At 58.1% G+C, this 22,931-nt stretch overlaps 1 protein-coding gene across 2 annotated transcripts; it reads right to left on the reverse strand.

Annotated features, from left to right (window-relative positions):
- Positions 1-7,439: 7,439 nt before the first annotated feature.
- On the reverse strand, positions 7,440-22,931 carry Hdac11 (histone deacetylase 11). Of its 2 annotated transcripts, XM_042680263.1 has the most exons (10): positions 22,827-22,931; positions 21,930-22,078; positions 19,320-19,420; positions 13,120-13,236; positions 12,356-12,398; positions 10,842-10,918; positions 10,260-10,322; positions 8,773-8,869; positions 8,358-8,536; positions 7,440-8,153 (listed from the first exon to the last, which is right to left on the reverse strand). In XM_042680263.1, coding segments are annotated over exons 1-10 (1,044 nt in total). In that variant the 5' UTR covers positions 22,829-22,931; the 3' UTR covers positions 7,440-7,937. The 2 variants fall into 2 exon arrangements, with proteins under 2 accessions (XP_042536197.1, XP_042536199.1); XM_042680265.1 differs by lacking the exons at positions 10,842-10,918; positions 12,356-12,398; positions 13,120-13,236.

Below are 22,931 nucleotides of genomic sequence, written 5' to 3' on the forward strand. Positions count from 1 at the left end.
CTGGCTCGATGTCGTCATCCACACGCAGCAGGTGCCACCGCCTCCCCGCCCAGCACCGTCGGGTGTCTAGCCACCTCAGGAAGCTCGCTGAGCTGGTTCTAGTCCAAGCATCCTTTGGAAAGAGTTCAACTCACCACCTGCAGGCTCGCTCAACCCATCGCCAGTGCTGGGTGGGCAGCACAATGTTTGTGCCAGGCCCTGACTGCCAGCCCGGCGCTGGCCTCCACAGTGGGCTTCGCTCTCCAATCCATGCCCAAACAGAGCCCTGGCCCAGCCTCCAGCTAGCCTTCACCTCCTCCCCGCCTTCTCACCTGCCCTGCTGGGACAGCCCGGCAGTGACCAGGATCATTTAGGAGTGCATCAAGGACGGGCATGCAGGCTTGCAAGGGCTGCAAAACAATGCTCGAGTGAACGTAATACCCCCAACATGCTCCCTCCCCAGCCCTGCTCCCAGACCCTCTGCGCTGAGCACCAGCTGCATCCCGGCCCTTCATGTTTGTGACGGCCAGACCTCACCCAACCACGGTAAGTTGGTGGCGTCACTTTCCCATTTCCCTGGAGGCTCCTCAGCCTCCGCCCTGTCCCATTCCACATGGGCCTCCACCTGGGCAAGCTCCTGGCTGAGCTGGTAGCTCTCTGGGCCCCTCTGCCCCTGCTCTGTGTCGGGGAATGCAGCGCACGCCCAGCCCGTGCCCACTCTGGGTGAGGACAGGGCTGGGAGGGAGCCAGCAGGGGGGGCCGCCACGCGGGGAGGCACCTCCACCCCATGAGCCATACGCTTGGGCGCCTGCATACACTGAATCCTGACACCGTTCCGGGAGCACAGCCCTGGGTGGCACCACAGGCCTGATGGGCTCCAAGCTGAGGCCGGTCCTTGCCTCTGCCTCCCACGGAAAACGTCCTGGGCAACTATGGCCTCAAGATGGAAGGACACAGTTGCTTCTTAGTTAAAGTGAAAGGCGGATGCCCAGAGGGGTTCAGGGCCCATCCCAGGTAATCCAGCACACAGCCCCGGGCCATCCACCAGCAGCCAGGCCTGGGAGCTGGCCCGCACCAAGGACAGGGAGGGAGTAGAGCAGCCGCCGGAACTTGCTTCCAAACAACTGCAAGGACAGCAGCCAGAGGTCGGGACAGCCTGTTCCCACAGCTGGGCCCTGGGGAGCGTGGCCTGACCACACCTCGGCTTTCTGGACATCTGTCCGGCTGCATGGGGTGACCCAGGCTGCCCCATCCCTGCTGTTTTTCTCCTATGTGATGGGAGAAGGGGCGAGGCTCTCTAGAGTTCCACTGCTCCACAGTTCCTGTGTCTGCGGGGTGGGAGGCCTCCCGGGGTTCAGGGGCAGGGAGGGAGAGAGTCCCCTCCTCTGCTGCCCCTTCTGTGTTCACGGTTGCACGTGGCGTCCGTGGCATGCAGAGGCTCAGGAGCCCACACCAGGCAGCCACAGACATCAGAGGTGATAGCCGGCCCAGGCGGAGGTGACTTACAATAGCAATGAAAAGCAAGCTCTTTTCTGGAGCCTTTATCGGGCGCCAGGCATCTTTGTGGTGCCTTACGAAGGGCTGAGTTGTTTCTCACGGACCCCAAGAAGCAGCTGCTCACAGCATGCCCACTTGCAGACGGGGAGGCCGGGACCTGGCTGCTCCCTCGCTGTCAGGGACAGCGGCGGCTGACCAGTGCCGTCCTGTCCTCCCCAGCCCCGCACCCTGTGGATCCAGTGGGTGAAACTGGCCACACCGCACCGCTGGCCTGGCCCCAGCCTCTGCCCCACAAGCCTGGCTGCCAGCCGCCCCTTGGACGCTCCAGGTGGAAAAACAATTGTGGTGTTGGCCCGGCGTGGGGGGCCGGGGCTCCCTTCTCCACGTCCTGCTGGTGCCAAGCAGCCTGGCTCAGAAGCCGTGGGGGAGGGGGAAGTACCACAGCCCCCTCACCCCCAGAGTGGACCCCAGGGAACTCGCTGAGAGCTGCCAGGTGCCCGCAGCCATTTGGTAGCTCATGCAGCAGAGACAAACCCAGGCCTGCGCCTCGCCATCTAGCAGGAAAAGCAGTGGGACCGGCAGGAGCAAGCACCCCCTCACTCCTGCCTGTGCCCCACATAAGGGCTCCCGGTGGCACAGGTGCGGAACCCAGAGCTCCCAGAGGAGAAGTGAGTTGCCACTGGCCCTCAGCAAAGCGTTGAGATCCGAACCCTGGGACTGAGCACCTTGAACTTGAACCCTGAACCCTGGTGACAGAGGCTGCTTAGCTGAACCTTAGCATGTGGCCCCATTTGTACCCGCGCGCACACACACACACACACACACACACACACACACACACACACACACGTACCTGGCCCCTCACATGGGACCAGCAGCTCTATCTCAGAGACACGGTCCCGAGGCTCCAGGGCTCATCACGGGGTCCCTCAGCAGCTAGGAAAGGCAGTGTCAGGACCCCACTTCTGATCTTCTGACTCCAAAGTCATAGTTGCCCCCAAACCTCTGGAGCCCCCTCCCCTCTATGTAGGTCATAGGAGAGAGCTGTGCTGACGTGTGGAGTGGGGTCAGGCCTTGGCCGGTGGGGCCGCGCCTCCTGCCCGGGGACAGCTGGGAACCGGACCTCGGTGGACACCATCCCGTCTTCTACAGCACTGGCATTTATCTAGCTTCAGACTTGCATGTGTGAGCTCCCCACATAACTCGCGCCTCTCCACCACCATCTTAAGGAGTAATGGAGTTGACACATTTTCTTTTTTTCTCCCTGAATTTTCTCATTCGCACTGAAGGCAGACTTTGCCTCTGTGGTGGGAACTCAGAAACTCGAAATGGAAATGTCTAGGCAGGGACTCTAGGCCAGCTGGAGTCTCATTGTACCAGTGAGGTTGGGCCAAGTTATGCTCCGTAACAAGCCGCCCCCAGCCCTCGTGGTCCAGACAAGGCATTCTTCTTTGCTCTCACCGTCTACCAACCCTACTTTATTTATTTTTTATTTTTTATTGTTTTGTCGGTCGTGAGGCTTGAACTCTGGGCGCTGTCCCTGAGCTCTTCAGCTCAAGGTGAGCACTCTACCGCTTGAGCCACAGGACCACTTCCGGTTTTCAGAGTGATTTATTGGAGATAAGAGTCTCACGGACTTTCCTGCTTGGGCTGGCTTTGAACCTCGATCCTCGGATCTCACCCTCCTGAGTAGCTAGGATTACAGGTGTGAGCCACCAGCAACTGGCTTCAATCCTACTTTAATGAGAAGCATGTCTTGGCTGGCAGGGACCCAAAGTGCAGAATGTCATGGCTGACACACAACCCTCTCCCAGTTCCCCTCCCCGTCCCCACAGCAGAGGGACGGGAGACACTCAGACCTTCTGCTGGGAAGTTATGGGGTGTCCAGAGTCATGTTCACCTCTGACCTCCTAGGGGTCAGTGTAGAGAGCTGCGAGAGGCCGCACCTGGAAGATGGCGCCAGCTTCCGCCTTCCCGATGGCCAGTGCTCTCTGTGGTAAACAACTCCTTATATGGCTAAGGCAAAGAATCTGGCTTGCTTCCGAGCACCTGAGCCTATTGGTGGATCCCACGTGGTATATCAGGGTTGGCTACCCAGCGGGTACTTAAGGCTGTGGGGAATTTTCCCCGGGGTTGGGGTCAGAAGATTGTTCAAAGGTCCTGAATAAGCTGCAGAGAGAAGAGTTCCGTGTCGCGTCTTTCTTGGTGGTCAAGGCGGTCGCGACAGGTCAGAGCGGTGCACCCCTGCCCAGCCTGGAGGAGGAGCCCGCATGGCATTACCTGCGCCTGAACCCCCTGTGCTCTGAGGACGGCCCTGGGCCCTAGGAGTTGAAGTTCCTCATGGAAGGGACAGGGGGCAGCAGGCTCAGACAACTGAGTCAGCCAGCCTGACGGGGGAGGGCCCTGTGCGAGGGAGGAGGCCTGAGCAGCCCCGCCCAGCTCTGGACCTGCAGCCAGTGGGAGTCCCACGGGACCCAAGAGGACAAGAACTCTAGGACACACACACAGCCAGGCCCCAGACCAGCCCGGGAGGGGCTCAGCCCCCACAGACCTCGGTCCACTTGTGCACCCATGTGCTTGTGCTGGGTAGCTAGGGTGGGTGTTGGGGCCAGGGAGAAGGGACAGGCATCCCCTAGGTGGCTGGCTTCCCTTCCGCGTTTACAAAGCTGGCTGAAGAAGAACTTGCTGGAAGCCTGCATTTAGGGGCCTCCACCGCGGACCAGGCTGGTAGTCAATACTTCAGGAGCTGGGCTGCATCACAAAGCCAAGGGGCCACCTCTTAAGCATGGCAGGCACTCTGGGATTTGGGGGATGGGCCCAGGGGGCTGAGAGGAGGGGAAGCACAGGGACGGGCTGAGGCGCGGCCAGGGAACTCAGGCTTGTGTGTGAGGTGCATTCCTGAGCTCCAAAGGCAGAAACAAAAGTGTTCCCTTGTCTGCAGCTGAAGAGACGGCAATATTATGGTGTAACTAGGACCAGATGGGCTGCGGGGATTTCCAAAGGCCTTTTAGCATATTAGACAAAATAGCCTCTCAGACGCACGCCACCACCTCGTCTGGCTGCCCGGGTATCAGTTACCAAGACGGCCGGCCTGGGCTGCGCACACTCACCGAGAGCCGAGGAGGAGGTGCACTCCTGGCGCCCCCAGCAGGAGCCCCGGCACGCCCCTCTCTTCCCTAGGGCTCCAAGGCCAGGCACACACCTGCAACCTCACACTCTCCGAGTTAGGACGGAGCTGGCAGGTTCCAGAAGCTACCCAGCCAGAATGGCTCACCTCCTGGTAGGAGGGGAGTCCAGCACCAGCCCGCCCCCCAAACACCGGCCGGCGGGGTGCCAGGCTCTGAGGAGCCCAACCTCTACCTCCCTGGCCAGAAGACCCTGCAAAGACACCCATTCCACCTCGTCTGCAGAGCACAGCCACACAAGGATGAGGCCACGCCATCCACCACAGAGCCGAGGGGCCGGGAGGCCGCAGGTAGGATGGCAGCACAGCACGCACCTACGGAATGTCCCAGGAACCGCTGAGGCCCAGCGCGGCCTCAAGTTCAGACCTCAGCTCTGGCGGCAGAGCTCCCGGCTACCCTGATCCGCCCGCTGCCCTCTGGGTCCCTGGTGCCTGTTTTTCTGACTGGAGCGAGGAGAGAGGACTGAGCCCGGAGGGTGCTTCCCACACTAGCCCACTCTGCCCAACCCCAGACCTGTGTTTCTGCGACTGCCACTCAGCCCCTGGTACAGCACACATCCCGCTGCCCCACCGCGCTGCCAGGTGGCAGTGGCGCTCCTCTGCTCTGCCTGGCTGCCGTCAGGCGTGGGCGGTGCCTGCAGGCCCCTGAGTCATGAGTTCCGGACAGTGCAGGGCAGTCAGGGGTCCTGCCCAGGCTGGAGGACTGGGGGCAGACTTCCCAGGTTGCAGGGCGTGCCGGGCACAGGCCCCGCCCTCCTGAAGGTGGGTCCTGCCTCCCAGCAGGCTCCGGGAAGTCCCCCTGGCCATCAAGCAATCGGACTGCAAAGAGCCAGTGCAAAGCCAGGGTGCCAGCAGGCCTCCTCCTCGCCCGCCCGGCTGGCCGGCCGCAGCCCCCGCCCCCTCAGCCCCACGGCGCGAGGTAGAACAGGTGGTCTCCAGGACAGTTGGCTCCAGCCCTGCCTATGCCAATCCACAGGCCCCGCGCAGCTGCCCGCTCCGTTTTATTGAAAGCCATCACTTTGTACTTGGAAAATTGAAGCTGAAAGGCAGACGGCCCTCAGGAAGCTCAGTGTGTTTCCCAGCTGAACAGCATTTCCAAGGCCCCAGCCTTTGTAGTCTCTACTCCTCTCCACCCGCCCCCCCTTCCTCCCCCCTGCCCTCCACCTGGCCCTGCCATCCCTGCCCGTCTCACCGCCGCCTCAGGGAGGGCTTGCAGGGGCCGCGCCTGGCACTGTTGGACACCACTGCCCATCGATCACCGGGCATGTCACCCCAGGTTTTCTCACCATGTTGGTGAGGTACCTGGCAGACTCACCCCACGCTTTACTTCAGTACTTGACAAATGTCACTGTCACCCCATTTTAGAGAGGAACAAACCAAGGCACAGGGAGGCAGTCACCCAGCTGGTGAGGGGTGGTGAGGCTGAGCTGTCGCCTCCTTGGCCATCAGGTGGCCACCCCTCTGGGGTGGCAGGCATCCCCAGGCCGGGCCAACTGGTCTGAATGGATGCCATTCAAGGGCAGCCGCCTGGAGGTGGTCCTGGCCCCTACCCCTAATGTGTGGCTACAGGCGCTGAGCAGGCAGCCCAAATGGCTTCCTTCAGATCTGCCCAGGGGTCCCGCTAGGCCGGGAGAGCTTGGCCGGATCCAGCCTTTGTTTATGCCCTGGCGTCGGGTGGGGCATTCTTTCCTGTGTCTGCCCCCTCCTCCACTAGGACTCTGTAAAACTGCACTCCCTGGGGTCCCTGTAGGGGGGGTTCCCACAGCTGGGCACTGCGGCTTCCCGCTGGAAGCTCTCTCTACCAGGCCACATGGAGAGCAGAGCCCCAGCCCCAGCCCCAGGGCCTTCCCCCGGCCCCGCCAGCCTGCAGCCAGCTGTGCGGCTTGGTGCTTGGAGGCGGCGGCGGGGCCTGGGCCCCTACCCCCTGGACAGCTGCCCCAAGTCAGGTCTTCTGCTCTGTGAATTTTAAACCTTTATTTCCTTTAGTTCTTGGAAGGCAGGGACTGGTCACTGTGAGAACACACAGCGGCCAGCCCAACCACGCTTTACGACGCTCTAGGGCAGACACCCCATGACAAGCTGTCCCGGCGGGGACCTCGAGTCCAACAGAGGACATGGCAAGGGGGTGGCGCTGTGCAGTGTTAGAGCCTCGGGTCTGGCCTAGTAGGTCAAGATTTGGGGTGACCTGTGACCCCTCCCACATAGGGGGCATGGGAAATACCATGGAAGCAGGGAAGCACCGGATGGTCACGAGTGTCTTGCGTGGGGCTGACTGAGGCTGACGCAGCCTGGCTGACTCGCTTCCTCCTCTCCCCTTTCGCCTCTGGTCAGGGTGGCAGTCACCAGCTAGGAGGGCACACACTCAGTTTCCTGGAGGACCCCAATGTCTCCCTCAGAGCAGCACAGAGGGCAGATACACCTGGGTCCATGGACAAGGAGCGGTGGGAACTGGGCACTCTGGGTGAGGCCAGTGGAGACCGCAGCCCCCAAGCCTGCCCCGCTTCTCCCCTCGCCTACCTGGCTAGCCCCAGACCCCAGGAAGTCCCTCCTGGGGCCACAGCATCTGCAGACCGCGCTGGGCAAGCAGCCCTCCCAGGACTTGAAGCGGCCAGGCCTCACTTCCTCTGCCTTCCCCACCTGGTCCCTCTAGGACCAGTGCCCTTTGGTGAGCCAAGAATTCTTCCCCTAAAACTGCCTCCAGGGCCCAGCAGGGAGACTGGGGGGGGGGGGGGGGAGGGCGCGGGCAGGGAGTACGTGAGTGAGAATCCTCAGGACCCCATTCACGGCAAGCCCGGACTTTGCTTTATTGTGGGGAATCCCAGCTGTGAGAGCCCCCGAACTGCTTTCCAAAGGCCCTACACCCACCCAGGGCACTTGCCTGCTGTCTGGGAGCCCAGGGCGGGCTGAGGCTGCACCCCGCAGCTCTGCCCTCGCGAGGAGGGAGGCCCCTTCCACACCAACAGAAAGTAAGAGATGGTCACTTCCTCCGCCTGACCAGTCACCATGACACCTCCGGGCCCTCCTTGTCCTTCTCCGGGCGTGCCCACCTGCTCACCACCCCATGAAGAGGCTTCCCTGGAACTGGCTCTGCTTTCTGCCACGCCAAGTGGCCTAGAGAACCTGGGCAGCCCGGGGGAAATGGAGGAATGGCCAGGCCCGGCCCTTCTGCCCCTCTGGCTCACTGTGCTGCCTCCGCAGCCCCAGGAAGTTAGACGACATTAAGCAGTGAGGGCGGCTCGCGAGGGGCGCGGCGGGCAGGGAGAACTGAGCGGCGGCGTCAGGGCACAGTGCGGGGAAGCAGCGGCGTGTCTGAGCTCTGTGCTGAGACGCTGGGAGACTCGGGCCCGATGAGGCCCAGGTCGTGCAGATTCAGGATGGAGTCGGCGATGATCCTGGCCGTGCGTTTCTGGTACCCGCCTGAAGTCACCATGAGGATGGGAATCTGGAGGCCTCGGACCACGCGGAACACCAGCTCGTCCCTCTTCACAATGCCCTGTGAGGGATGGGGAGGACAGGCTCAGACCCCGACTCATCAGTCCCTGTCCTCCCTGACACGTCCTCCCTCCCTCCCTGCGGCTGCTCCCTGCCTCCCAGAGCACGCCTGGAGCCCAGGGACGTCCCCAGGGTTGGCATGCACCCCTGGGCTGATGGGAAGCCTCCCCCAATGGCTGCCTGAGAAGGGGGTGCTGGGACACACCCCTGGGCTGATGGACAGCCCCCCGAGGCGGTCCCCCTCGAGGATGTCGGTGCCAGCGTTGTACACCACCACGTCGGGCAGGTGCTCCTGGAGCGCCTTCTCTACGTTCCTCCCCACTTTACTCAGGTACTCCTGGTCCTCCGTGCCCCACTCCAGCTCCACCTTCCTCCGGATGGCCTCTGGAAGGAAGACATAAATAGTCCAGTGTGTGGGGCAGGAAACAGGTTCAGGGCGGGAAATGCTGTGGGCCCTGTCACCACGCAGGACTGGAAATGGACCTGACTTTAGTTCACTGGGGCCTTTCATTCCTCCAGCTGAGCTGAGAAAGCAGCGGCTAGAGGAGCCACTCCCGGGAGTGCCGAGAGGGGCTGGGGGCTGGCTGGGGGCAGGGTGGCCTGCTGGCCACACAGCTCACCTTTGGCCAAGCGGTCCCCGGGGTAGATGTGGCGGTTGTAGACATCCATGATATACACGCGCCTGTCACCCATGAAGTCTCGCTCATGCCCGTTGCCCTGTGGAAGGACATGGCCGCTGCTATGGCAGGTACCGCGGGACCCCAGTACCCCCACACCTGAGGCGTTCCCAGAGGGAGCTGCACAACTGAGGTGTGACCTGGACACCTGGCCCCAGGGCCTCTGGCAGCCCTGTCACAAGCACAAAGAGAATCTTCCATGGAAACTGAGGTAGGAACTCCAGCCTTGCCACCCTCGGCCTACAGTGGAATCAGGTGGGCCAGGAATGAGGAATGCAAACTGTGCAGGCCCATGTGTGAGTGAGCGTGACTCTGTATGGCTGTGCGTATGTGTGATGGTGCATTGTGTACATGTGTTGTGTTGTGACTGTATGGGTGTGCATGTGTGTATACATGTGAAACTGTGACTACGAGTGTACATGTAGCTGTGTGACTATGTTACTGTGTATGTGTATATGTGTGAGTGTGGCTTGTGTGCAACTATGTGACTGTGTATGTGTACATATAAGTATGTGTACATGTGACTATACAACTGTGATTGTGTGTCTGTGTATGTGTACACGTGAGTGTGTTCACGTGATGGTATGTACATGTGACTGTGAGATTGTGTATGACTGTGCACATATACGTGTGTGTTCATGTGGCTGTGTGATTATGTATGTGTACATGTGAGTACGTGTTCGTGTGACTGGGTACATGTGACTGAGACTGTGTGACTCTGTGTGTACATGTGAGTGTTTGGTGACTGTGTGACTGTGTATGTATGTGTACATGTGTTTGTGTGACTGTGTATGTATGTGTACATGTGAGTGCATGTTCGTGTGATTGCGTGTGACTGGGTACATGTGACTGAGATTGTGTGTGACTCTGTGTGTACATGTGAGTGTGTGTTCATGTGACTGTGTATGACTGAGACTGTATATGTATGTGTACATGTGAGTGTGTGTTCGTGTGACTTGTGTGACTGTATGTGTACATGTGTGTGTTCACATGAATGTGGGTGGGTGTGTATGTGCACGTGTGTGCATTCATGCGACTGTGTGTGACTGTGTGTGCATAGAACTGTGTAACTGTGACTGTGTGTGTTCAGAGTCCCTGGTGCCATGAATTCTGGTGGCCTCCGGGGCCCAAGGACCCGAGGCTGTGCCTGGGGCTGGTCCACAGTCTCTCAAGCTCAGGGCAGGAGGCAGGCACCTGAGACTCACAGCAGAGGACGCAGCACAACCAGACTGGGCTTTAGGAAGAGGCACCACCAGTGTTCGGTCAGATAGGAGGGAGGATCCCGGGGTTCAAGAGGGAGGAGGAGGCCCTTCCCCACGGCTGGATGCAGGGCTCCTTCCAGCTTGAGTAAAGCAGGAACGGAGGGCGGCAGGAGTCCCGTGTGAGGGGAGCCGATGGTGGGGTGGGGGACAGGCTCCTGGGACACTCACCTGATGTGCATCCAGGTCAATGATGGTGGCCTTGGAGATGCCCTCCACCCGTTCAAACAGAAACTGCCGGGGAAGAGAAGAGGCATGAGGACTCCACAGACAGCGAGGGGCAGGCAGGGGATGCATGGCCTCGGTGTGCAGGCCAGCAGGTAGACACCGCTTGCCTAGGTATGTGCAGCCAGTAGTGAGAGGGCTCCGGAGGAGGGCAGACCCTGAGCTCCCCAGATGCCCTGGGACATGAGGGGAACCCCCACAGACCTGCAACTTCATCCCCCAAATTCTGCCTCTTCCTCCAAAGACAAAGGCCAGTGCCCCCTCCTCCAGGAAGCCTCCCTCCCTCCTCTGCCCTGCCAGGCCTCCTGCTCTACCATCAGCCCCAATGCCAGGCCTGTTGGCCCCCCGGCTCCTGAAAGCCCTGTGTGGACGGGGGCCGTGTTGGCCTACACCATGCGCAGCACGGGGTCAGTCATGGGGTACGGGACTGGTGCTGGGGGTCATGGTTTTAGCTTGTGACCACTCTACCCTGAGCCCCGCTTCCTTCCTCTGGGGCCCCGGGGAGGGCTCTCGGGAGCCCAGACACACCTTGATGGCAAGCGTGATGTCAGCATAGGCACAGAAGCCGCCGCCGCGGTCGCTGGAGCAGTGGTGGAAGCCGCCCCCTGTGGAGGGTGGGTGGCGGCACTGTCTGGCTGGGTCTAGGCACCCCCTGCCCAGCCTCCCCGTCCTCCCCTTCCAGCTCCCAGGCTGCACCTGGGCATGCCACACGGGCCACAAGGCAGCTCTGTGCCACAGCCACCAGTGCAGAGCAAGGGCTAGCTCTCGGGGAGACCCGGGCATGCGGACCACAAGTGTCCTCTCACAACCACTCCCCGCACGGGAGCTCGCAATCCCCACGGCAGAGAGCCGCTCCTGTCCCCACCTAGCTGGGCCGGCCCTGTGGTCGCCATCGGGAAGCAGGTGGTCCAGAGCCAGCTTGCCTTGGGCCCTGGTTCTGCTAGGGGAGGCTGGGGAGGCTGGGAGGGTGGGCTCGGTTGGCCATGGCTGCCCAAGGCAAAGGGGATGACTTGTCTTCCTTCAAACCTGAGACTCAGCCTGGAGCCTTGGAGCCCACGAGCCTTTCCCTGGCAGGCCCACCGGCCAGCAAGAGTGCACATAAGGGACAAGTCTCCACCCACTGACATGAACTTACAGAAAAGGGACAAGGCACGGGTCTCCACCCCCAGGCCACAGGCCCCTGGGCTTGGGCTCGGCTCAGGCCTCCCTACAGCCAGAAGGGGATGAAGTCACCAACAGCCCCATTCACCCCTGCGTAGACTCAGGCACAGAAGGGATCAGTAGCTTGCCCAGAGCCACACAGCCAGGTGATGGCAGACCCAGGACGGCTCAGGTCCTGCCTCTTAACTTCAACCAGGCCACAACACTTCCCAGGGCAGAGGCCCCAGGCCCCTTGCTGTGGACACGGACATGAATCACTCCTTGGTGCAACCAAGTATCAGCACACCACCCTGGGCCAGACCTAACTGGATCCCTGGGGATGCCAAGCAGCAGGAGAACCGGGCTGGCCGTGCAAGCTCACGGAAGAGCCAGGAGCTCCGGGGGAAGGGGGAGGGGCTCTTGGTGAGATCGCCTGATGACACCTATGCAGCTCAAACCAGAGGCTGGGAGGGAAGGGGCTGTGCACCTGTGACACGCCGTGCTCCGTGAGGGGCAGTGACAGGGACTCCCGTGTGTGCAGCCCTCCCAGGACCCACCCTGAGGGACTGGATTATAAGGAGTCTCCCTTAGGACCTGAGAAGGTGATATTGATGCTGTATGCTGACCTGGGCCCCAGGATGCAGATGAAGTCTTCCAGGGGAGCCCCACAAAGGTGGGAATCGCTCCACACAGAGGAGGGCAGACTTACTGGGAAGGGGCAGGGGAGTTATTAGGTGTGTGTAAAAGGCTGGGCCGGAGTTGTATACAAGGTCCCACATTGGACAGAGACACAGGAGGCTGCAGATCCACCTGAGGAAGCTGCAGGGCTCGGGTCCTTTTGGCCCTCCCTTCCCCCAGACCCATTTCAAGCCAGCCAGAGGTGCGCAGGCCCAAGCACTCACCTACGTTGATGGCCCAGCCTCGCTCCACAGCCAGCTTCCCTGCCTTGGAGACAAGCAGAGGGTGAGGGCAGGTGACCAGCCCCTTCTCTCACCCACTGATCCCTCCCCTGGCCAGCTCCGGGGTGGGAAGAAGCTGTAGCGAGGTACCGGGACCCCTCACCCACCAGCACGGTTGGTCAGTCTAGCAAAGTCAGCACCAGACCGGCTGGCACAGGAGGCACACAGCTAAAGGCCCTATGTGACTTGCAAGAAGTGGAAGAAACTCATCCCAGTGAACTGAGGACTTTAAGGTGGCTTTGGGGGGGGGGGGGGGGAGAGCATGTTTTGGTAGACCTGTTGTTGTAATCCTGCAGGAATACATAATTAAGACGAGTGGATCAAAGATACTGCTCTCACAGTTGGTGAAATGTCCCTCGGTTTGGCTCGGTTTGGCTCGGTTTGCCATTTACACTAGAGCCCCAGGGGTAGAATATACCCTGTGGTGGTGGGAATTGTGGAGATGGGCCTTATATGCCAGCAAATATGGTAATGGTGGGGGGGGAGGGCAGGAACTGGGGGAGGGGAGGAGATCCAATTCCCCAGACAGAAAGCTTTTCGCAGAAAGGGTCCTTGTTGCTGGGTCTGGGGAATAGCTGGGATTTTGCTCAACTACTAGATGGAGGAGGAAGGACAAGGCAGGGAAAGACAGGGGCTAAGGGGGGGGGCGGAGAGGGGGGCAGGGAATGTGAGGGGAGGGAGCTGTGTCCGCCTCCTCCCCCACCTACCATTATGGTTCCTCCTGTCTGGGTCCGCAGGGGTCTCAGCACCTTCCTCTGCACAAGGAAGTTGGGAAGGAAGATGACAGGGGGGATCTCGGTGATGGTGGCAACGACAAAGGACCACTGTGGAAAGAAATGGAAATCAGCCCCTGCCCGGCCCGGGGATGCTCTCCAGTTGCCCTGGGACATACTTCTTTGGTTAGAAATGAGAGCCAAGCCATCCCCACACCACTGGGCTGGCCAAGCTTTGGGCTCTGGGTGCAGCGAAAAGCAGTCCGCATTTCTCAGAGCAAGGTCCAAATTCCCCAGCACTGGGAAGCACTTGGAAGTGCGCGGCTGCCCTCTTGTGCCCAGAACAAGGGCAGCAGAGAGCTGCCAGGATGTCTGAGGAGTTCAGCTGACCCCTAGTAAAGAAAAGGCCACTGGGGCCTGGAAGGGAGGGCCTTTCCGTCTCCTTCCTCCGGCCACGGTCTTTGCCCCAGCTGCTGAGGGTCTACGGAACAGCCAGACACATGTGCTCCAAGGCCAGGGGCAGGGCGTGCCCCCCGACCTCCAGACCACAGTACTGTGGTCTGTCAGGCAGCCTGACAGCCCCCAGAAGACGCCATCATCTGCCCAGCTGGAGACGCTCAGGGCTCTCCTGCTCTCCAGCAGCCCCAGGAGGAGCAGACTGAGCCTGGCTGATGTCTGGAGATACTGGCTGTAAACACTTTGTCAGGCCCTAGCAGCGTGAACAAGCCCTGATGTGGGCATGGGAAGAAATATGACTGAGAAGCAGGGCATGTATGAGGAGGGAGGTAGACAGACAGACAGGCCTCGTGGGAGAGGCGCCCCCTGCAGGTGAACAGTGAACAAGAGTCAAGTTGGAAAGGCAACTTGGGGCAGAGGTGCAAGGCCAGAATGAAGAGAAGTAGGCAGAGCTAGGACCAGTCATGTGAGCTTCTAGGTCGTACAGAGCAGTAAAGAGCCATATCTAGTGCTGTCCCAGACTGCTTTAGTATCTCCAGGGACAGGAAAAAAAATAAGCCAGGAGCCAGTGGCTCACACCTATAATCCTAGCTACTTAGGATCTCAGTGTCCTGGTTCAAAGCTAACCCAGGCCAGAAAGCCCATGAGTATCTTCAATTAGCCACCAGAAAGCCAGAAGTGGCACTGTGGTTCAAAATGGAAATAGTCCTCCTGGGATTTGTGGGCTCCTAAGTGCCCAGCATCCTCCGCAGCCTGCTATCACAGTCACCCAGCTCCCAACCCGTGGCCCTGCTCCTTGCATTATGGTGTATCCAGTGTCACCTAAGAATGTGTGAAGAAAGCAGACCCTCAAAGCCCGCCCTGGACATCAGGCCTCAGGAACAAGTGGGCCCAGAAGCCCGTTGGGCTGTAACAAGCTGTCCAGTGATTCCGATGCTGGCTCCACTTGACGTGTCTCTGCTCTGAGCCACAACACAGGCTGAATGAAGAGTGAGGTGCCCCCGCAGCCACCAAGAGTCGGCCTCCAGCCTCTCCACCGCAAAGCTCCACACCAAGCAGCCTCTGTGGGTGCCACAAACTGCAGGACCCACTTGGGACCTACTGTCCTAACCATTCAGGTCCAAAAGTGCTCACAAGAGTGCACACTGGTCACCTGACTCCTTCAGGTAGACCCCCGGCCCACAGAGGTTCAAAACAAGAAATGCTCTAGGGGAAGGGATGGGCTGCAAATCTACTCAGAATGCCCCCAACTTGGGTGAGTCCCTTCCACCAGTGAAACAGCACACAAAAGGAGAGAAGGGCCGGAAGGGAACACAAGAGCATGCCTCAGCAAGTGCAGAGAAAGTCTGGCAAAAATCCAACCCTTTTCCAGCATAAAAACCACTACACACACTTGGAGAAGAACACTCTCCCAGTATGGTGAAGGGCATTTATTAAAAACAAACCAACTACCCACAGTGATAATAGCAAGGCTAAAAGCTTCCCACAAAGTCTCCTGCTTTGCCATCTCTACTCAACACAGTCTGGAGTTCCAGCAGATTGACTACGCAAGAGAAATCGATCAATCATCCATCAATCAGCAGTATCTGTACTGTAAAGGAAGAGGTAAAATGGTCTCCACTCGCCAGTAGCGTGATGTTATACATAGAAGGCGCTAAGGAACATGCACACAAGAACTATGAAAGCTAGAAAAATACGTTTAGCAGAGCCGTAGGATATAGAATCCACATCCAGAAATAAGCTACATTCCTAGGCACTAGGAAGGAAACTAAGACGACAATTCCATTCACAATGGCACCAGAAGGAATAAAACAGAATGTAAACAGAAAGTGCAAGACTTAGCTGCAGGAAACTACCACATCGCTGAGAGAAATTAAGAACGCCTAACTAACCTGGAAATAGTCCAAAATTATGCATGTGAAGACCAAGTTTCATTAAGATGGCAGAACTCCTAGAGACCTATATAGACTTATAGCTTTTACAAAACATCAAGAAGTTGGTCCTATGATTCACAGGAATCTTAAGGGACCATAAATGGTCAAAACAATCTTGAAAAAAGAAGAAAACTAGAGGATTACAATTCCACATTTTACCCCTACTACAAAGCTGCAGTCACCAAAATAGTATGGTACTGACATGATAGATATACAGATCAAATGAAAATCCAGAAATAGTCGGGAGGGATAAAACTGGGAGAAAATGAGGGAAAGGGTAATATTGTTCAAAAAGAAATGTAAGCTTGGTACCAGTGGCTCATGCCTGGAATCCTAGCTACTCAGGAGGCTGAGATCTGAGGATCAAGGTTCAAAGCCAGCGAGGCAGGAAAGTCTATGAGACTCTTATCTCCAATGAACCACCAGAAAACGGGAAGTGGCACTGTGGCTCAAATGGTAGAGCACTTGCCTTGAGCTGAAGAGCTAAGGGACAGCGCCCAGGCCCAGAGTTCAAGCTCCATGACTGACAGAAAGAAAGAGAGGGGGGAGGGAGGGAGGGAGGGAGGAAGGGAGGGAAGAGAGAGAGAGAGAGAGAGAGAGAGAGAGAGAAAAGCTGGGCGCCGGTGGCTCATGCCTGTAATCCTAGCTACTCAGGAGGCTGAGATCTGAGGATCATGGTTCAAAGCCAGCCCGGGCAGGAAAGTCCGTGAAACTCTTATCTCCAATAAACTACTAGAAAACCGAAGTGGCGGTATAGCTCAAGTGGTAGAGAGCTCACCTTGATCTGAAAAGTGCAGGGACAGTGCTCAGGCCCAGAGTTCAAGCCCAATGACCAACAAAAAAGAAAAAGGAAGGAAGAAGAGAGAGAGAAAGAAAGAAAGAAAGAAAGAAAGAAAGAAAGAAAGAAAGAAAGAAAGAAAGAAAGAAAGAAAGAAAGAAAGAAAGAAAGAAAGAAAGAAAGAAAGAAAGAAAGAAAGAAAGAGAGACAGAGAAAGGAAGAAAGAAAGGAAAGAAAGAAAGAAAGAAGGAAAGAGAGAGAGAGAGGAAGGAACGAACGAACGAACAAACTAGCTGGGTACCGGTGGCTCACACCTGTAATCCTAGCTACTCAGGAGGATCTCAGTTCAAAGTCAGCCCAGGCAGAAAAGTCCCCATGAGATTCTTATCTCCAATTAACCACTCAAAAACCATACATGGAGCTGTGGCTCAAAGTAGTGAAGTGCTAACCTTGAGCAAAAGAGCTCAGGGACAGAGCCCAGGCCCTGAGTTCAAGCTCTAGACCAACATCAAAAGAAAAAAAGTACTCATTACCTTGGCATAACCCCTCTGCACATCACCTTTACAATAAAAAAGAAAGTCCAGAAATAAGTCCATATTTTTGTCCAATTTTATTTCCTACAAAGTTTCCAAGAACATCCACTGAGGAAAACTCAGTCTTTAATAAATGGTGTTGTGGGAACTGAATGTCTACAATCATAAAGGGGAGGGGGTGGGGGGAGGAAGAGAAGGAAGAAAACAGGGAGGGGAGAAGAAATTGGACTTTCATTTCATACCATACTCAAAAATTAACTTGCAAGTTATCCAGACCTGGCTCAAGGGGTAGAACACCAGCTTTGAGCAAAAAGGCCAATGAGAGATTGAGGCCCTGAGTTCAAGCCTCAGTACCAACACACACATAAAAAAATAAATGACGGAGCCTGGCTGGGCGTCAGTGGCTCACACCTGTGCGCTAGACCTGCCGAGCCGGGCCGTGTCATCAGGGGCTGGGCTGCTTTCCACACCACAAGAAAGGGACATGGATGCTCTGATGTCCTCTGTGCCCCCACAGCACTGGATAGAGTGCCGTGCTCACTGGGTCCCCTCTGACAGACGCGCCATGAGCCGCACGCAGTGTGCAGGGATGAGCTCTTGGGTGCTGCACACACTGCCCTGCTCCTGAGGGCAGATTTCCCCTGGAATCAGCAGAAGACAAGGACCCAGTGCTGGCCCAGCCCCGCTGCCCCCTCCACTGGGCCGTGCACATGGCAGGTGCTCAATATGCTCATGTCCCTGCATTGATGTTACCTTGCAAACAACAGGTCACTATTCTGCCTTCAATGATCAATCGATCCATGGCAAAGGCCACATCAGTGCAGGGGCAGAGTGGAGAGAGGCAGGAGAGAGGGGGCCACTCTGAGCTGGAGCCCTAATGTCACACCTGAGTGTCAGGGACAGCTCCCACCCTGCCTCCCCTTCTCCCCCCCTCACCCTGTGACTGTCCACGATACCCAGAACAAAATCCATACTCCTTCCACAGCTGGCAGGCCTGGGGTGTCACAGGAACGATCTTGTTCCTTTTGCTCTGGCTGCCATGGAACTCGAAGACACCCGTGGAGCCCTTTGTGCTGGCAGGTCTGGATTCTCCTTGATTTTCTATTTGGGACACTACCTGTTAATGCTTTTGAAATTACTTTTCTTATTACAGAAGATGCTGCTCTCAGAATTGGGGGGGGGGGGGGGGCAGGGCAAGGGCTGCAGCCTGCCCTGCAATTTCCCCACGGGCCTGTAAATTGGGGTGGTGCTAGAGCCTATCCACTCATTCTCACCTCATCCTGGCCTTACTCTGCTCTGCTCTGCCCTTGCCTGACTCAGAGCCCCGGGTCCCACACGCTCCTCACCCTCTGCAGTCAGGCAGCATGCCCTTCTGACCTGGCCCCCTGGGCTGTGGACTGTGACTGCGCATGCCCGGGCCCCAGGAAACCAGGGCAGCCAGCGCAGGGCTTTCTGCCAACGCCTCACACACCTCTGTCTCCTGGGAGCCAAGCTGCACCCTCCTCCTGGTAATCTTTCAGGAGCTCACAGCTCCATGCAGAACTGCCACAGTGCAGGACGGATAGAGGAGGAGGAAGGGCAGTAGCTATGACTGAACCCTGGAAGACTGGGTGGATGCTTTGGCAGCTTCCCCCAGGCCCGACCCACTGCCCAGGTGCCCTTGAGCAGGCTCAGCCTGGTTCTGGGCCGTGGCTTTTCTTCCTACTGAGTGGAGGGCACTGTTCAACTCCAGCATTCACTGGGGCTCTGAGCCCACGGCAAGTGCAGCCAGGAAGCCTGGGGGCAGAGTACCTGTGGCACACCTGACGCCACCCCCACCAGCTCAGGCTGGCTGCTGAAGGTTCTGATACCCCTATGCCAGTTCCTGCCTCACCCACAGAAGGACAAGTGAGTGCGGGCTCTGGTGGGAGCTCAGTGGACACTCCCCCCTCCCAGAAAGAGAGTGCAGCCCAGTAGCTGAAGGCCCAGTTTGGGCTGCCGAGGGCTTGGAGACTTTAGAACTGCACGATGAAGGAATCAGGGGACGTCATCTAAGTGCCTGCATTTCACATCTCTCAGAAAGCTGGGTGGTCTGGTCATGTGGGGCCCACAGAGGAGCTTTGTGGCAGACACCCACGTGGGGAAGATGGCAGTTTTGCCGTGTACCCCAGATACCTCCTGCCTGCTTTTTTATTCTCCCTGCCAGACCCCAGGGGGAGTTCCAAACCAGTCTTTAGCCCAACCATTTGCAACAAGTCTTTACAAGAAGACCTTGAACTTAAACTGAGCCCAATATAAAAATAGACCAAAGTGGTCATCCAGGCAGAGATCTGTGAGGCCTGTCCATAGAGCAGAGGTTGAAAATCACTGATGCAGAATCCCCCAGTCTCTAGAGGGTTCTACTTCCACCGGTGGCCATCCTTGCTCTCGTACACCCTGAGACAGGGAGGTCTTTATCCAGCATAGACTCCCGTGCTGCCTGCCAGGCCCCCTCCTCTGATCACCACCATGTACCTTCAGCTCATTGAGATAGCGCCTTGTATGCACCACCAGCAGGTCCTCCTCGGACGCCTCCCGCGCCTCCACCAGCATGCTGTCCGCCAGGAGCTTCTCCTCTGGAACCACAAAGTAAGCTGCTGTTTCCTGCTGCTACTTCAAGCCCACCCCCTTCCCCCAGGCTGCAGGTATACCCTCAGCAGCCCCAGGGTGAGGTAGGCATTGCTGGCTTGCAGGCCTCCCACAACAGGCTGCCAGCCAGGCCAGTGTGGATGATGGCCAGACTCCCTGGCCCAGGACATTGCATACTGGACTCACAGCAACCCTTGTGTGTCCCAAAAGCTGCCCACAGCCACTGGGTGAGCTCTAGTGTGAGGGGATGGCGTCCACAGGCAGGTGACACATGGTCACCACAGCACCCAAGGCCCCCAGCTATGTGGCCCCACCTCCCTCGCACCCTCATCCTCAGAAGACAGAAGGGAAATGGCCTCCTCTCAAGTGAGCCACACTCTTCCTCATACCTCTGCCTCCATCTGGAACCTTGGTGGCCACTGTACAGCCTGACCTACCCTTGCTCACCTCTCCTTATAAGCAAAGGACAGCAGCTGCCAGTCCGTGGCCAGTGGACATCAGGACAGCCAGGGCTGAACTACAAGAACCGGACCCCGCCAGTGCTGGATTACGCTTGTTTTCATTGCATTTCTTTTGTTTTGTTTTGATCACAGCCTCTATTTAAAGCAAGTAAAACTGCCTTTCCCCACTCAGATGACACATTTCCTTTAAAAACCAATTTAAATTAGTTTTTAAAATAGAGGTAGAATCAGTAACAATATGCAGTGGGGGGGGGGGGGGGGATGGCCAGGTCCCAAGGGAGACGGCAACTTATGCTTGGAGGCCTGTGCGGTTTCCACAGCCCTCACAAATACCATTTTGCTAAAGAAACTGAGGCCCAGCACAGGCAGTGTCTCCCTTCCCCACAAGGCTAGACCAGAATGCTCTACATTCTCAACACATCGCCAGCTCCAATGAGTTGTGATTAGAAATCAAGCCTGGTAGAAACCAACTGGTTGCAAATATTTTCCACATACAGACCAGGCAGGGCTCCCTTTCTATAACACCCCATGGTCTCCAGTGCTTCCCGCAGAGGGCTGGCTCCTCTCCTGGTACAGCACCCAAGGCCCCAGCCATGTGGCCCCACCTCCCTTCCACCCTCATCCCAGAAGACAGAAGGGAACAGAGACAACTGTTGTCTCCCAGGAGTGGAAGACACGGAACGCCACTGGGGAGCTGCTGGGCAATACAGGGGCTGAAGAAGGGCAAAGGACAGGGCAGAAGGCACACATTTAGGAACCGCAGGCGATGTTCCCTATCCTTCAGCTTTTCTTTCTTTGAGTGTTCAGTTTGCTCACTACTGTAATCAGAAAACCAGTATCCCTTGCCATAAATAGAAGAACCAGAAATGAAAAATCCAATGGGAGCACAGTGTTACTAATCTCTGAGCTGATGGTATTTTTGCAAGATGGAGAGCCCACCACTTGCTCTAGGTCTGTTTAGAAAGGAGATGGGCTTTGGTGTTAAAGGTGGGCTGGCGACACTTGCTCCACACTGTAGTCAGAAGGGGTGCTTCATCCTGTGCCAGACACACTTCCTGTTTTCCCCAAATGCAGGGAAACTCCTCCCCAAATCAGATCACAGGTAAAATGATGCTTTCCTAATGGGGCCTCCACTGGAGCTGTGTCCAAACATGAGCCAGGAATCTTGGTCCCAGAGCTGACTTCCAGACCATAATCCCACATAGTAGTTGTGTGGCACTGTCCATATTCTAACTGTTCCAGCTCCAATTTCCTAATCAGCAAGGCTGAAGGGACACCGGATTCCTCCAAAGTTCAGCTTCTAAGTGTCCAGCTTTGTGTATGTGTGCCAGTAATGAAGCCTGAACTCAGGGCCTAAGTGCTGTCCCATAGCTTTTTTTTTTCTTGTTTTTTTGTTTGTTTGTTTTTTTGGGTCCAGTCATGGGGACTGAACTCTGGGCCTGGGTGCTGTCCCTCAGTTCTTCAGCTCAAAGCTAGCGCTCTACCACTTGAGCCATAGCGCCACTTCCGGCTTTTTTCTTTTTGCTTATGTGGTGCTGAGGAATCGAACCCAGGGCCTCTGGCATGCAAGGCATGCGCTCTACCACTGAGCCACCTTCCCAGCCCCTTTTTTTTTTTCTTAAGGCTATCATTCCACCTCTTGAGCCACAGCTCCACTTCTGGCTTTTACTGGTTAATTGGAGGCGAAAGTCTCACAGATTTTCCTGCTTGGGCTGGCTTTGAACTTTGATCTCAGCCCTCTGGGTATCTAAGATTACAGGCGTGAGCCACCTGTGCCCAGCCTTCTATGCTCAGCTTTAATGAGCTCCTCTTCTACTGGGGCAGAGGCACCGGACCAGAGGGAGTGTGAAAACAAGACACATCATGCTTAGGACTCTACTGCAAAGATCTTGTTGGCAGCAGGGGCAGAAGGCAGTGTGGAGTCTGCAGCTGGGGGTGAGGGTCCTGATGCTTCTCTTGAGATGTGTGGGGAGGACAGGTGGGCCCAAGGAAGCAGGGGGTGAGGAAGGGCTGGGGGTGGAGGGGCTTTGCATACCTTTTAGGAAATTGATCACCTTGCCCCATTTTCCAGCGTCGAAGGGGTGCAGCTTCTCCAGGCCCATGAAGGTGATGTTGTAGCGAGGCGAGTACACGATGGGCCAGCGCTTTTCTGACACATGCTGGTACAGCTGGGTCACGTGTGGCCTTCCGCATGCACAGGACAGACAGGAAAACCTCAGTGTGGAGCGAGGCCTCCCCTCCCCTGGCCCCCACCTCCCACTCTGCCGCAGCAACAGGAATAAGAGCCGATCCTCACTGGGCCCCGACGGGCTGGCCCTGAGCCCAGCCCCTGGCCGGTCCTCCCCGCAGCAGCCGGGGAGACAGGCCCTCCACCCCCACCGGGGGCTGCTCAAGGACCCGACGGCCCAAGGTCACACACAGGCCCGTGGAGAGGCCGCGGTGCGCTGGGGGGGGGTCTAGTCCCAAGGCCTCGGCGCCCCCTCTCCACACCAGAGCACCGCACCGCTCCCCTCGGGGGGGGGGGGGGGCTGGGCCTCGGCTCCACCACGGACGGGGGGGGGGGGTGGCGAGGCACCGACCGCGCACGGCATCTGAAGAGAGGCGCGCAGACGGCGCAGGCCGCGGCCCGGGGGCCTGGGCTCCGGCCGGGGGCCCCGCGTGACGGCCCCACAGGGGCTGCTGGCGTCCCACCCTGAGGCCCGGCAGGGGAGCCCAGGGCCCCCGCCCGAGGGGCCCGGCGCCGGTCTCCCCGCGTCGCCGAGCAGGCGCGCGCGGCTGGCCCGGCGCCCGGGGCGGCCGACGGTGCGGGCCCGCGCGCCCCGGCTCGCCCGAGTAGGCCAGCACCTGTCGGGCCCGGGGGCCGCGCGCGCGCGCTCCGCCGCCCGCGGGGACCCCTGCGGCCCTGCCCGAGCCCCCGCCCCGCCGCACTCACATCCCGGGGCCGGCCCTCCCAGCGCTGGCCGGAGCTCGGCGACCCGAGGGGGGAGCGCGGGGCGGGCGGGCGGGCGTGGCCCGCCCGGGACACGCCCCCAGGCTG

The sequence above is a fragment of the Dipodomys spectabilis genome, unplaced genomic scaffold (assembly GCF_019054845.1).
Source record: "Dipodomys spectabilis isolate Male_0828 unplaced genomic scaffold, ASM1905484v1 ptg000054l, whole genome shotgun sequence".
In the NCBI taxonomy this organism is placed as follows: Eukaryota; Metazoa; Chordata; class Mammalia; order Rodentia; family Heteromyidae; genus Dipodomys; species Dipodomys spectabilis.

Coding starts and splice junctions, on each gene's coding strand:
- Hdac11 (XM_042680263.1), bottom strand. Junction 19,421..21,929: donor GGTGATCAATTTCCTAAAAG/GTATGCAAAGCC, acceptor TTGTGGTTCCAG/AGGAGAAGCTCCTGGCGGAC. Junction 8,154..8,357: donor GGCTGTCCATCAGCCCAGGG/GTGTGTCCCAGC, acceptor CATCCCTCACAG/GGCATTGTGAAGAGGGACGA.